At 45.1% G+C, this 14,355-nt stretch overlaps 1 protein-coding gene across 1 annotated transcript; it reads right to left on the bottom strand.

The window, feature by feature from the left end:
• Window positions 1–1,869: 1,869 nt before the first annotated feature.
• KCNJ2 (potassium inwardly rectifying channel subfamily J member 2) lies at window positions 1,870–12,478 on the bottom strand. The gene is made up of 2 exons (XM_068913516.1): window positions 12,321–12,478; window positions 1,870–7,332 (listed from the first exon to the last, which is right to left on the bottom strand). Exon 2 carries the CDS (start codon window positions 7,114–7,116, stop codon window positions 5,833–5,835), a length of 1,284 nt encoding a protein of 427 aa, XP_068769617.1. The 5' UTR covers window positions 7,117–7,332; window positions 12,321–12,478; the 3' UTR covers window positions 1,870–5,832.
• Between the last annotated feature and the right edge of the window lie 1,877 nt (window positions 12,479–14,355).

Below are 14,355 nucleotides of genomic sequence, written 5' to 3' on the forward strand. Positions count from 1 at the left end.
AGAGTGCATGTCCCATCCAAAATCTTCACTATATGATAATCACCACTTGCCAAGAATCCCAAACCATGAATCAGGCTCCCCTGAAGTCATGAGCTTCGTTTAAACATTTTGAAAGGAGGAACATATCTTTAAACATTATTATATGTTTTTGCACACCTTTTATAGCTATGAAGGCTGCAGTCTTCAGCACAAGCTTGGGATGTCAAAAGAAGCAACAAGCACTACTAGTTTGATGACAAAACTGGGAAAACGGGGGATCTTTTGCAGCACACACCTTTCTCTAATTCACCTTTCTGTGCTGTCTACCGCAGAAACACCCACACAGAAAACTGAGGGCAGCATCAGCTGTATCCTTCGGCTGCCAGCATGCCAACATCCGCGCTGTTACGCCTTCTGCGTCATTTTACTCATGCTGTCTAGATCCATGTAGCATATCCCTGATGGTTGCTAGCTGCATCTAGGAAGAGGAAGAGTTTAGTCATTAGCTTGCTAGCTACTGAAATAAGTTGTCTGTGTTTCATTGCTGTGTTTATGCTGGCTCCACCTAAACCTGAAGGAATGAATGGCCAGCAGGAGAAGGGATAGTCACTAACAGGAGAGGGTGCTAATGATATAATCAAAGTGAGCCACTCCGTTTTCGGACGGACTATGCAGAGGGTGTCCATCAACCTGCTGCCCCCACAGCTCAAATCAAAGAGGTCAGCTCAGCAAGTGGCTCTCATGCAGGAACACTTTTCAGTGGGGAGAATAAGCAGACCCAGGCTGTGACAGCTAATCCGTATCTCTAAATCCAGCCCTGTAATTATTGTATTATAAGCCTTCCAAAAGACGATTAGATTTTGAAAAGTGAATTTGAATTTATAAAAGGCGTCCTTTTAGATAGGGTCAGGGCTCCATCTGAGGCATCATTTCAGAGATGCATTTAAATGGCATTAAGGACTGATAAAAGTTGGAAAATTCAGCACGGGGTCAAAACTCGGTTTAAATCCTTCACGGTCGTCCTTGGACATTGCAGCGTGTTTGATTCCAATTAGATCAGCAGAACCTCCCGAGCTGAGTCACAGTTGTGCGTCCTTGACATCTTTCCTGGAGGCCACACACAAACAGTGGGGAAGGAAGCTTTCCAACCCAGACTAATATGGGCATAGAGTGTCTTCTCAGTTACTCAAGGCCTATTCCAGTTACTATTCCATTACACAAAAACCCAGCTCCATGTCTGTGACACCAGGCTCAGGAGTCCAAATAAATAAGGCCTGTGTGAAGAATACAACAAACATGTTTGGAATTTAGCTAAGATGGGGAGCATCATTTCAATAAAGGGATGTTCTAGGGAGACACGAAACACGGGGATTTGAAGATGAGTTTCCGCCTCAGTTTTGTAATCCCTTTCCAAATCTTTCAGTGAGCTTGCTTAAGCTCTGCATTTTCAATTTCCCCACCCTCTGCTGAAGTGTATTTGTAGATTTTAAGCTCTTTTCCATGTTCAGACAACATGTGGCTAATGACCTGGAGCTCTGCAGCTACAGGTATGACTTGAAGAAAATCACTTAGTCTCTCTGGGGCAGATCTTCCTTTGGTGCAAGTTGCCAGACACTGCAGAGTCCAGCAAGCATCGTGTTTGTGCTCCCATCTGGCAAGTAACGATAGTAGCACCTTTCCTCTTGCTGTTCATCAAGGGAGGGAATAACCTGTCTCTTACTCAAGTGCCTCAGACAATGACTGTGCTCAGAGACAGTCATAAACACAACTATATAATAGCACCCTGACCCATCTCCCCAGGACATTCACATACAGGCTGCATACACCAGTTCATTCTCAATTTTTTTTTATTTATTTAGAAATAATAAAATAAGACATAATATATAAAAATCTGTACAATCCACAATTTGTGCAGTACATTAGGAAGACTTTGATACAAAAAAGGCTGCAAACAGGAAAATAGTAATGGACAACTGTCAAATGCCTAGATTGTTCACCTTACAATAGCTGCAGGCCAAAAGTCATTATAAAATAAGTTTCTCATTGGCTGTGAGATGGCAACTATGCAGCACCCTTCTACTTTACAATGGTCATGAGCAGCCATAATTTAAAGACATTACAGTACTTCTCAGTTTTACCTTGTAATCCATTATGAAAAAGGAGACCTAAGAGAACAAATAAAACATCTGGACCCTTTGTCTTTTCCGAGAAGAGCAAGTGCTAAACTAACAACACAGGAGTTTATCATGACTGGGAGAAAGTTATCATTAAATACAGCTAATAAGTAATGATTTCTACCCTTGCTACTTAACTAAAGACAACTCGCACGGAAGAGACAGAGGAAAGAAAAGATCCCACCCTGCCTCAGAAATGCTTTTTGTCACTGTATGCAGTATTATATTCTAGACAATAAGTGTCTCATTCAAGTATTTTCAGGGAAGGGCAGAAATACCATATTCCCCCCAAGCCCTAAGCAAAATACAGTATAAACCTTCTGTGCGAGCCAGCTGAGCCAACTTCCTCCTTGATAAAGAGGCCAAACCAAAGCCTGTTGGAGCCTGTGGGTAGAGCTCAGTCAGTTTTAAAGGGCATTTGTCTCAGGCCCCTCATGACACATCAGTTTGGCCCAGGATCATCAGGAACTGAACAAACACTGTCAGTCACTGCATAGTCCTTAAAAATAACAATATTTTAAAAAATGACTAAACCAATTTGCTGCTGTAGAAGTGTAGTACAATAGTCTGTCCTATACTGGGCTTACCAAGGCATGTTCGGAAATATAGAAGTGATGGACAAGGGGGAAGGGTACCATGAAGTGTACATTGCAGGTCTCTTCTAGCAGCTTCCAAAAGCCAGAGGCTGAGTGCAATTCTGCAATGTAAGATTCAATCAGCAAAGACAAAGGGTTATTAAAAAAAAAGAAAAGAATGCGGCAGAGAGGGTAACGGATTACCCCAGTGCGCGCTCTGGACAAGACTAGCACTCGGAAAGCTGGTAACTTTTAAAAATGCCAGTAACTAGAACATGTTTTCAAATTAAAAGTCCATGCTTAAAAATAAATAAAGAGAAGTTCATAGCATTAGGAATCCTATAAGGCTTGCAAGTATTTGCTAAAAAACATGCTAACCGGTAGCATCTAGGTACTAGCTAGCCGAGACTGCCAAGCAGAATTTATACTTTTTGTGGCCTTTTCTTTTTCTTTTTCTCCTTGTCCTCCTTTACCAACTTCTATTTACATTTGGCTTTAAATATGAAAATACTTGATAAACTTTATAAAATGTACATTTTAAAAATATTTCTGAAAAACTGACTTGAAAAACTAAACAAACAAAAAAAAACACCCAAAACCTCTGCACCAGAAATGTTACGGGGAAGGAGGTCTTTTTTTTTTTCTCTCTAAATTTCCTTTTCTTTAAGGGAACAAGCTGAAGTCCTGCATTTCCCCTTCCCCCGTCTCCTACCCTTCCCTCAGACTTCTCGGGTATCATTTAGTGGGCGCACTGTGCACCCGGCGAAGCTGACTTGGAGACAAGGTCCCCTTTCTCCTGGTCAGCCTCCCGTCTCCATCCCTCCTCTATTGTGTTTCCATGCACCCTCTTCTCACTGAATACTCTTTGGTTTAGTTATTTTCCTTTTACAAAAATATGCCAATAGCAGCACTAGCAGCACTCAGTTGTCTTCACTACTGTTGACCCAGAAACTGCAATCAAGTCGCATTATATGTTCAGCCTTTCCCTTGTTTTACTTCCCCCCCACCCTGGTAATAGCCTTAGTACTTGCACTTAATCATCTGCCCTCTCTAGGAGCCAAATCTATGTTTACAACGTTGAATTTCCACAGTTTCGAACCCACCCACTGTAGATACCATCTTATCAGAAACCATTTCGTTGCAGGCATTTCTTTCAGGCAGGGCTGGAAGGGGCCAGAGGCCTTCACAGATGTCTGTTTGCAGAAGACATTAGACCTAGAACAAGCTGTTTTTTAATGGCATACAGTGATCCAATACTGTAAGAGTTGACTAGGATTATTGTCCCCACCACCACCTCTCTCCACCTGCTCCTTGAAAAAGATTCACAAGTGAGCAAACGTGAAGTGCAGTTCAGTTATATCCTTGATCTGCGAGGCACAGAGAAGTTTAAAGCATTCTGGGCAAAGGAGCCAAAATACCATTGGAGCTAGAGCTTCACATAAGGTCACAAAATTTGCTCAAAGGCTCAGTGACATACCCCATCCACTGACCCTGGAGTTGATGCTTGCAGAAAGAACAGGAGGCAGGAGGTGGAGCTTGCTTTGCAGCATTATCCTCCTCAAATAAGCCCTCTCCAAATGACCTGGCAAATAGACTAGCGCGTTCTCCGACACCCTTGCCCTGCTGAAGAGCAGCACTTTGACAAAACGTTACAATCTCTGTGCCATCCCCAAGTGCTGAACAAACTTCTTTTCTCTTTTCCTCTCCATTACCCTCTTCCATCCTCTTCAAAACCTCGTCCCAGGGATTTATATGTTGCTCAGCTCATCTGTGCCTGAAACGCCTGCTCCAGCAGAGTTAGCCTCTAGCATAGATCAGCAGCTTTGCATGTCTCTGGCATAGCTTAACCGGTAACATAACGACAGTCAACGGGATTCGGTCACACGCCTGCAGCGCATCTGATGGCTCAGTTTTCAGGACGCTGGGTCAGCACTAAGGTCTAGCGATGGCTTGGGAATGTGTGCAGTAACGCTTGACCTTCTGCTGCAGCCCGGCTCAGGGGGCGGCCCAGGAGGACAGATGTTGGCTTGTTTGTCTTCCCCCAACTGTGTTTCTCCTTACAAGAAAGGAAGAGAATTTGTTTCCCCACAGAAGAGAAGCGGGGTGGGGGTGATTCCTAGCTCACTTTAGATCCGAGTCCTAAGCTTTTAGAATAAGGTGCAAAATAAAGGTCTTAAAAGAAAAATCTAAACCAAAGAAAGTGTCTGAGGTTCGAAATTTTTTGTTTGTTTAAAGCAGCCTGTTCCTTTTTTTTTTTTCCTCCTTTTTAAAAAATAAATTCCACTGTGCAAAACTGTGCATTTTCTTTGGTATCCATTTAGGTAGTTTTCACTCTAGTACTTTTTAATATGTCTATATATATTTTATTTCATTTTCCTTTAGACAGAGAATTAAATTCTCCCCCCAAAAATCATAGTTTTGCTGGAGGCTACTGATTGGCCTGATATTACATAATGCCCCTTATGTAATTGGAAAGAGAGAAATTGATTCTAGCTATCAAACTACTGGCCTCAAAAGGAGTTTCGTCTTTCTGGCAACGTTGGCCTCTCTGAAGTGATCATGAGCTTTTCAACCCAAAAAGTTCAACACTGACTTTTTTTTTTTTTTAAATTACACAAGAGAAAATAAAAACTACACTGCAACAAAAATAACCATTTGTGTTCATGTAGTTAGCAGCAGCTTTTTAAAAAATAATTATAATAATAATAATAAGGCAGATTCTTGCCTTTGTTATGCCATTAAAAACATTCTTGTTCCCTAGAGAGAAGCATTCTGGAAAAAGTTGAAAAAAAATAATAATAACCCAACCAAAGCTTGCCTGCAAGTTCAAGTTTTGTAAAAAAATATATACATAATTTATTCTACAACATATGTGCCTTCTGTTCATACTTAGACATGTTTAGTGCTTTGTGTTTAGAGTTCATTTTCTGTTGTCCCTCCTCTGAGGACAGCCCTAAAACCAGCCCGGGTTTCTCAGGTCTGCTTGCCTTACGCCACTCTTCAACGGTACCGTTGTCTGAAAACTGTTCTGGGCCAACTTCTTAGGTCAATGTGCCTTTGACCGAGAGATTTTTTCCTTTCAACCGAGAGAGGAAAAGTTTCAGTCATATTTCAGACTCCCGCCGTAACGGCCGCGGTTCTAGAGGCACCCCTGCTTGGTTGTGATGGTCCATGTCTGGGTGAGTGTCTGTGCTCATGCTTTCAGGCACCCCATTATCAATCTCGTCCTCCTCTTTGCTGGTGAGGGCCACTTCATTCTCATAGCAAAAGGAGTTTGCGTTAGAGAGAATGTATTTCTTTTCTGCTAAGTCTCTGGCACTACAGATGGGTGTGTTGGGCACTTCGTATGTTTTGTGGAACCTCGAGTAGTCCACTTTGTAGTAGTTTTTCTCTTCAAAGAGCACAGGCTCATAGCGGTGGCCCCAGAGGATTTCATTTGCCAGATATGAGCTACGGCACTGAGTAGTCATTGCAGTGGCTTCCACCATGCCCTCTAATATTACTACAATTTCAAAGTCAGCATTGTCCATGTCTTGTTTGCTCAAGTCATACAAAGGACTGTCTTCATCTATTTCATGTACTATTGTAATTGGGGAGACCAGGAATATACGGTCTATCCCACTGTCAAACCCTACATTGATGTCTATTTGATCCAAAGGGATGTACTCTCCTTCCGACGTGATCCTAGATTTGAGGAGCTGTGCTCTCACGTGTGCTTCCACCAAGTGGCTTTTCCTCAAGTTCCCAACGCGCCACATCAGGCACAGTTTCCCGTCTCTCATGGCCACCACAGCATTGTGGCTGAAGACTAGAGTTTCATTTCTCTTTTTTGGCTTAGCCATCTTTGCCATGACAGCACCAATGATGAAGGCATCAATGATGCAGCCGACTATAGACTGGAAAACCACCATGAAAACTGCAATGGGGCACTCGTCTGTGACGCACCTGAAGCCATAGCCGATCGTGGTCTGGGTCTCAATGGAGAATAGGAAGGCTGCAGTGAAGCTGCTCACTTGAGAGACACAAGGTTTGTTATTTTCTTGATTTTCCAGATCGCCGTGCAACAGCGCAATCAACCAAAACACACAGCCAAAAAAAAGCCAGGAGAGGATGAAAGTCAGGCAGAAGATAACTAGCATCCACCTCCAGCGGATGTCAACACAAGTGGTGAAGATGTCTGCCAGGTATCGCTGTCCCTTCTCACCCACGTTAATAAACTGCACATTGCAGTGGCCATCTTTTTTGACAAAGCGGCTCCTGCATTGCTGTCTGGTATGTACCTTACTCTTTCCATTCCCAAAGCCGTTGGCAACGGCCATGGTTGCCAGCTTCATGCCGTCCTCTTCCGAAGACACGATGCTGTAGCGGTTGGTTCGCACGCTGCCCATCACTACTGCTGTGGACTGAGGTGCTTCTGCTTTAGAAAACAGTCTAAGTTTCTGCAAAACCCTTTGGAGAAACAGTTTTGAAAGTTCTAGAGGAACACACACACACAGAAAAACTGGGGAGAGGCTGGAGTCCCCAAAAGCCCTTGGATCAACCAAGGACAGTCTTCTGGCATGCAGAGTTAGCTTAACAAGTAACCGTCATAGAGAGGGCATGGTCTGCAAGAGAAAGAGAAATGTCGTATTAGATCTTGGAGGAGAACGATAATGAATTAAATCTAAATGAATTGAGTCAAATGACTCCTGTGAATCTGCAGGAAGATTCCTTATTCTCAAGGACAGCATTTTCTGGAATGCAGCAGTTCTCCGAGTGCAGTTATGTATTGACAGAACTGACATCATTAATATAAAGAAGCTATCACTCTTCCCGGTGAAAGCACTGAAGTGATCATGTCACACAAGTCTGTAAGCAATATTCACTCAAAAGCAGGGCATGCAGAGACTCTATCTAATATTTACAGCTGTGCTTTCTGTTTATTTTGAAACAAGGAATTAGCTCAAACATATGTTTGTTCAAATAAGAATATTGAAGTAGTTTTTAGTGATACGCAACGTCTGTCTCATGGTCTGTTCCACCTAAGACAAACAAGGGAACATGCAAAAGGGAAGAAGACGTGTACTGAGAAAAGCAATAAACCTGGAAAATATCAATGGTTTCCATGAAATTATATTGCATAGAATTTGGCTTTTTATCAAGCAAGAGTTAAAAAAAAAAAAAAAGTACATTCTCTGCAAATGGCAGGTGTGAAGGCTGCATTAATAACTGTAACTCCATAAAGTCGTCAGGATCTGGAAAGTTTTCATGCTCATATTAGGCTCAAGTTGCATCAACCAAACTAAACCTTTTACCAGCCCTCATCTGCTCCTGCTACCATGAATAGCAAAAGGAGTCCCCCTTGAGTAGGGCTGGCCCAGCCTCTTTGTAACACCTTCAATAGCAAGTGACAGCATCTTCCTCACCAGAGCTGAGGGAAGCTAGCTCCATCTCCGAATATCCTGTGGGTCCTTAATGTCAGCAATTACGACTCAGTAGAGAGGCTACAAAACGTTCTTCCTGAGGGTAGAAGCCACCAAACTTGTTTCAGGGAGGTCTGGCTTAGACCCAGGTTTAGCTTTTAACAAGTGCGTCATGCATTAAGTCATGTTCTGTGTATCAGGAAATGTACTTGAAATACTGCAGAGGGGGCAAGATGTATTAATGCAACTGCTCCATCCACACATACACTCTATGGAGAAAATAAAACTAAAACTAAAACCAAGTAATGAGGAACGTCTACCCTGCACTTGCCATAGAAGAGATTTAAATACCATTTACATTAGTGGAGAATTAAATCATGATGCTTTTTGTAATCAGTATTATCAAAACTTGTCTGAGTTTGCCCAAAAAACAGCACAACTGTACTCTCCGAGGAGTAAGACCTCTGCATGCAAAGCAGTTGCAGCAGTCTGTGGCTGGTCCCTCTGACTCGCATCTGGCAGTGGCTGTTACCTCCTTTCCAAAAAGCAGCACCTAAAACCCTGCAAAGGTCTTCAGAAAATTTAAGGGATTTCAAACACTTTCCCTGTCCTTCCACATCCTTCAACCACATTTTAAGGGCTTAGGTCAGCAAACACTTGTCAAGGAAAGAGCAGGTGGCAAACAGAAAACAACATCATGTTCACAGTTGCGTGCGAGATGTTTTCTGCCATAGACTGTCTTTACGGTTTACTTTCACCTTCTCTTTTTATTTCCTTCTATTTGTTGTGCAAGAATAAGTCCCGACACATATTTGCTGAGAGTAGTCATCTGTGACTTCAGCAATGTACAATACATTTTCGCAGCTTTTGACAGGTTTGGTAATGCCCTGTTTGAGCAGAACTTACTAATTTAGACTTGCTGGATGGTAGAGTTACCCCTCTGCTTATCTGGCTATCTTGGCCACACTGTGAACAAATTCACTCACCCTCCCCCCATTTTTAAGCACAGAGTTTCTCATTCCTGCCAGGATATCATCCTCAAAAAAAAAAAAAAAAAAAAAATTGGGGTGGGCTTAAAAACACTTTTAAAAACCTAAACACAAGGGGAATGTGAATTAATGCATTCTCCACACTAAAAATTGCCTGAAAAATCATTTCACTGGTTTGCAGATTGATCACTTTCACAAACCACATCCTATAATCATATCCGTGTGGAACTTCCATGTTCAAAGTGTGTTTTGTTCCCAGCTGATGGAAATATACAGCCTAGGAAACAGTTCGTTTGCAGACCTTCCCCCCCACCCCGCAATCTCACTGGGATTTTAGAGGAAAACTTGTGGTGGAGGGAAAGATAAGCTGCAAAAGTCTCAAGCGCCAGAATAGGCAACTCCCCCCGCAGAGGTCTTGACGCGAAGACATTTGTTTGAATTCCACAAATCAGCGAAACCGTTACACCAGCTTCCCACGGACAGCTTGCCGAATTTAGAAGTTTGGAAACCGAATCAGTACCTTACGCTGTCGGGTTTCCATTCTGAACGGCTGAACGCGTCCTACCTGCTGAACATCTGCACAGCATTACTGCTTTATAGCTGCGCGGCTGGCAGCGCGCGGCCCGTGGAAGCACCTCTTTGGCTCTAGCGATCCTTAACCACGGAGGTGTGCCTTGGGGGCACTCTTTGCTAAGTTTACAGACTGCTTCTTGAAGTTTATACAACAAAGCTCTGGCATGCTCCACACGCTGCAGTACCGGTCACAGGACAGTTGTCTTCTTTCCTTTATAGCCCAAATTGCCTTTTCTTGCATGTGCTTCGAGTAGCTAGGATACAGCGAAGGGAACGCTACGAATACCTGTGAGCTCAGCCAGCCAGCCGGTGCAACGCGGCGGCTCTGATCTTGCTCCCACTCGTGTCCATGCAGGGCCTGTAAAACACCTGCTGGATCGACTACCAGGCACCTTCGCCCGGACTCCTGCAACCAGTTTCAGTAGAGGTGACCAAAAACCCCACAAACAATCAAACTAGAGACTTTTAGCATGAAAACCTAATGGTACTTTTAATTTTGCTAATCCACCTGCTACTTAAAAGCAAAACAAGTTTGCTTTCCCCCCACCAGTATCAGTGTTTCAGTGTCACCAAAGATGTCAAGCTGATGCAGGACCCGTCCTGCAACCCATGCCAGACAAAAGACAACCCAGAACCCATAAGGCAACTCAAATCTTTGTATAATTTGGGCTCATAAACACTGCAGCCAGACACATGCTCGCAGGTGCAAATTCAATCACTGGTGTTTTACTCTTATTAAATTCAGATCGCCTTCTCTCCTGGAACAGAATATGCAGGTAGGTAGAGCAATGCAGCTCACCACTACCGGCCCTTGGACCGACGCAGTCTGGTTACGGGGAAAGGACGGGATCAGAGAGCCAAAGGCTCGCCCTGCTGCGAGGAGATGCTTGGAAGAGCAGAGAAAAACGGGGCTGCGCTGCATCTGTTGCATTTCTGAACCAACATTTGTGTGAATGCCACGAACGGGAGCCCAAACCCCTGCTTCTCCCTTAGCAAATGTTGCCCTCAAGATATTTACACCACATGGCTAAAAGCTGCAATGAAGGGCTCGAAGGGAATTTGGGTAGAAGGGTTTAAATACTGAGTAAAACCTGTAAAGTGCCAAAAGAGGGGGAAGAGAGAGGAGAGGAGCAGCACTAATGAGCTCTCTGAGCGGTTATTCCCAAGCTGACGCCAAACGGCCCTGCGGTGTGTGTGCCGGGCACATGTTGCTAAGAGAGTACAACCACCACCTTAGCGAAGCGCCTTCCCCGCTCTCCTCAGTAAACAGAACAAAGGAGCTTTCGCGTGATCGAAGCGGTGTTCCCACAGTCCCCGCTCTCTCACTGCTGGCTACAGCCACCCAGCTAACCTTTCCCCACATCCTCGTGTTACTTAGAAGTCCTTACCCCGTGATTCCTCCACTGATTTGGCTAGGACTCGAGTTACACTGACAGCGAAGTGGTAAGCTGCCTTCAGGAGAAGGATCTGTCCCCAGGCAGGCAGTGAAAAAAATATATACATATAAAGAAAAAGAAGAAAAAAAGAAAGAAGGAGCAGACAATGTAGGAAAATGGGCAGGGAGAAAAAGAAGAAAGGAAAGCACAAGTGGCATTTGCATCTGCTGTGCTGCAAAGGAGCTGGGTTCAGGATATTTCTAGCTGATGACAAAATAACTACAAGTGAAATAGTCATCACCAGGGGGTGTACTTGATGCACCGGCTGGAGGATGGAAAAGCAAACAAGTGTAAAGGTAAGTCTGAGAATACAGGAAAAAGTCCTGGCTGCTTCTAGGCTGGAGAGCGGAAAGGTGGCTGCAGGGTGGGAGAGAACAAAGATGCACATCCTCATCGGTGCAAAGTACTCGCTGCGCTCGGCAAGTACCTGCGCTTCTTGCGCGGACCCAGCCCCTTGAAGATGATAAAGCATTCACTGAACCCCCATAAATAAATCTACTATTTCCTATCAGTATTTTTTCCTTCAGCTGTCATGAACTAAATTAAAATGATACCGTTTCTTCTCAGGCTCCCCAGCTACAATGCTTTTTCCTTCTTGCTTTTTTTGGCAGGATGATTAAAAATAAAGAAAATCTGCCATTTCCATAATGCCCATGAATGAAGTTACAGGCTCATTTCACACCACGCTGAAACGTTTGGACACTCCTTTCAGAAACATGCATCTGATCGCTAAGACTTGATACTTTTGACCTTTCTCTTGTACAGGAAACAACAGGCGGAGAGAATGAAAAGGGATGGAACAGTGCTAGCGCTGCAACGCAGAGTTGTCATGCAAACTTCCAGCCCTTCCCCAGAATAAAATATCTTGTGGGGGGAGCAGCTGGTGCATGGAAAGTTATGAACATAAACAGATGCTGCAAGCAGATGCTCGAGTGTTCCCAGCATACCTATCTAATTATTGTAGGCGCTGAGAATAGCTTGTGTCTGGTGCATGAGAAACGCAAGAGTTCCCCCTTCAAACGGCCACGCCGAAAAGTGTGACAAATTCACCAACAAGGGCAGCTTTCTCTCAGAAATGTCACGGCACCGCGCCGCGCACAGCACATCGCCCCTACCCCCGCAAGCCACGGCCGCCCTGGAGAGGCGCCTCTGCGGGCGCTGCGAACACATCGAGAAAGAAGACGCTCCTTACCTGCCGGTGGCTTTAAAGTAGGTGCGTACGGAGCTAAAAGGGTGTAAGATCCAGGAGCCGGGGGGGGGGGGGGGGGACGGGACGCAGCGAGCCAATCCCAGGGTGCCCGCCGGCCGCCGCACCGCTTGCAACTGAGCCACTCGGCGAGCCGCTACCCCTTTTTTGCGGGCTGCCATGTGATGTTTAATAGCGGCTCGGCCGTCCCCGCCCTCGGGTTGCCCCGCGCCAATGGGAGGCGGGAGGCCGGGCCGCGCCGCGCCGGCAGCGGGGCCGGGGGAGAGCGGCGGAGCGGCGCGGCGCGGCGCGGGGGGCCCGGCCGGGGGCGGCGGCGCTGGGCAGCGCCCCGGGACCCTCCGCCCGCGGCGCGCTGCGGCGAGCGCGGGCGGCCGCTCGCTCGCTGCCGGGCCCGCGGTGCCCGGCCGGGCCCGCCCCGCCAGCATCCTCCGGTAAGGCAGCGAGCACCTGCCGCGGCTGGTTCCCCTGCCCAGACAGGCTTCCCTGGGAACCGAGCCGGACCTGCGCGTCTGTTTGTGCCAGTTCTCTTGTCTCAGGCAAGAAACAATAGCAGGAAAAAAAAAATAGTTTTGTCTCTTTGGTAGCCACTTTCCATCTTTCTTTATTTATAGAGTAGGGAGGAATGCTGAGGTGAAAGGTATCTAATCACAAATAGCAGACCCTAACATGCACTAAAGGCATACCGCAGCACAACAATTACACTTAATGCTATTCTCTTTAACTGAAATCTGAAATCCCTTCCAAAACAAGAGCTTTGATCCCTGAACTACAGTCCTTTGAAGCAAGGCTGGAAGCAAGAAAACTATTTGCCTGGTTGCAGTATCTAGGACCTATTTATTTTGTTTCATAGATCACCTGTGGCAGCTTGCTGTCCGGCCATTAAAATCTGCAAAAATCAGAATGATTTTAATAGCTTGTCCTCCCTAGAGTGGACATGGCCTAAGATATCTGATAAAGAAAACAAGTTTGAAATGCCTGGCTGAGAGCCTTGCAGGAACAAAAACAGCCTTGTAAGCACGCTCTGAAGTTTGCCAAACTCTGGCTCTGATGGACAGTGAAGGGGTGTTAGTTTCCGAGGCAGGTGTCCTCTGCTGCAACTCTCCTGCTGCCCTTGGAAAACTGAGTTCCTGAGTGCTAACAGCTGAAATGCATCAGCGAGCCCAGTGTGTTGTGTTGGAAAAATAAGAGCAAAGGTGGCCTGCTGAATGCTGGGGGTTGCAGACCACACAAGGCTTTCGAAGTTGGCAGAAACACCTTGAATTGCACCCAGCACTGAAGTGGTAGCCCTTGCAGCACACAGAGGACAGGTGCTGCGAATGCTTGTGGGACGAGGCACTGTTTGATCAGTAATCAGGCCTTCTGCTTGCAAGCTGCTGAGGGACTGTGTGGTCCAAGCAGGTCTGCTGCTCTGCTCCAGGGAGCTTTTTCACAGTGTCCAGAACAGGCTCTGAAGACATTTCTCTGCCTTTGCCAGCAGTAGGGCACCTGCAGCCACTTAGGTTCCTTAAACTATCCTCCTTCTCATTTGTGTTGCAGGTTTTCAACTTTGACGTTAGCACTCTTTAAATAGTCATTGAAAATGCTTTGCCCAAATGCTTTCTTATAGAGTAAAGGCTTTAAGAAAATGTTCCCTCAAGTTGTTACTGAACAGTTGCCACTGACCATCGTTACTGTCATTTACAGTATTTGCCGAGTTCCCTATACTCCGAATGAGGAAGTACTGCATTATTGCAGCAACAAATACAATGGCTAAATACAGATGGTTATAAAAGTCCCCCGTGTTGTGTGTGCAGGATATGCAATCTTTACATGATGGAGAGGGGAAGAAAAGACAAGGCTTTGTGTATATTAAGCAATACAATATATTGGGCAATCATATTATTTATGAGTTATTCTTGGGTCATTCTGCTCATTTTTAATTGGAAGAAAGGCATCAGTCCTATAACAGAGGTAAGTTTCTCATAAGTGATGAATCTGGCAAAAAATCCATTAAGAGGGAATGACTGCAATTATTTTATTC

The sequence above is a fragment of the Struthio camelus genome, chromosome 19 (assembly GCF_040807025.1).
Source record: "Struthio camelus isolate bStrCam1 chromosome 19, bStrCam1.hap1, whole genome shotgun sequence".
NCBI classification, from domain to species: Eukaryota; Metazoa; Chordata; class Aves; order Struthioniformes; family Struthionidae; genus Struthio; species Struthio camelus.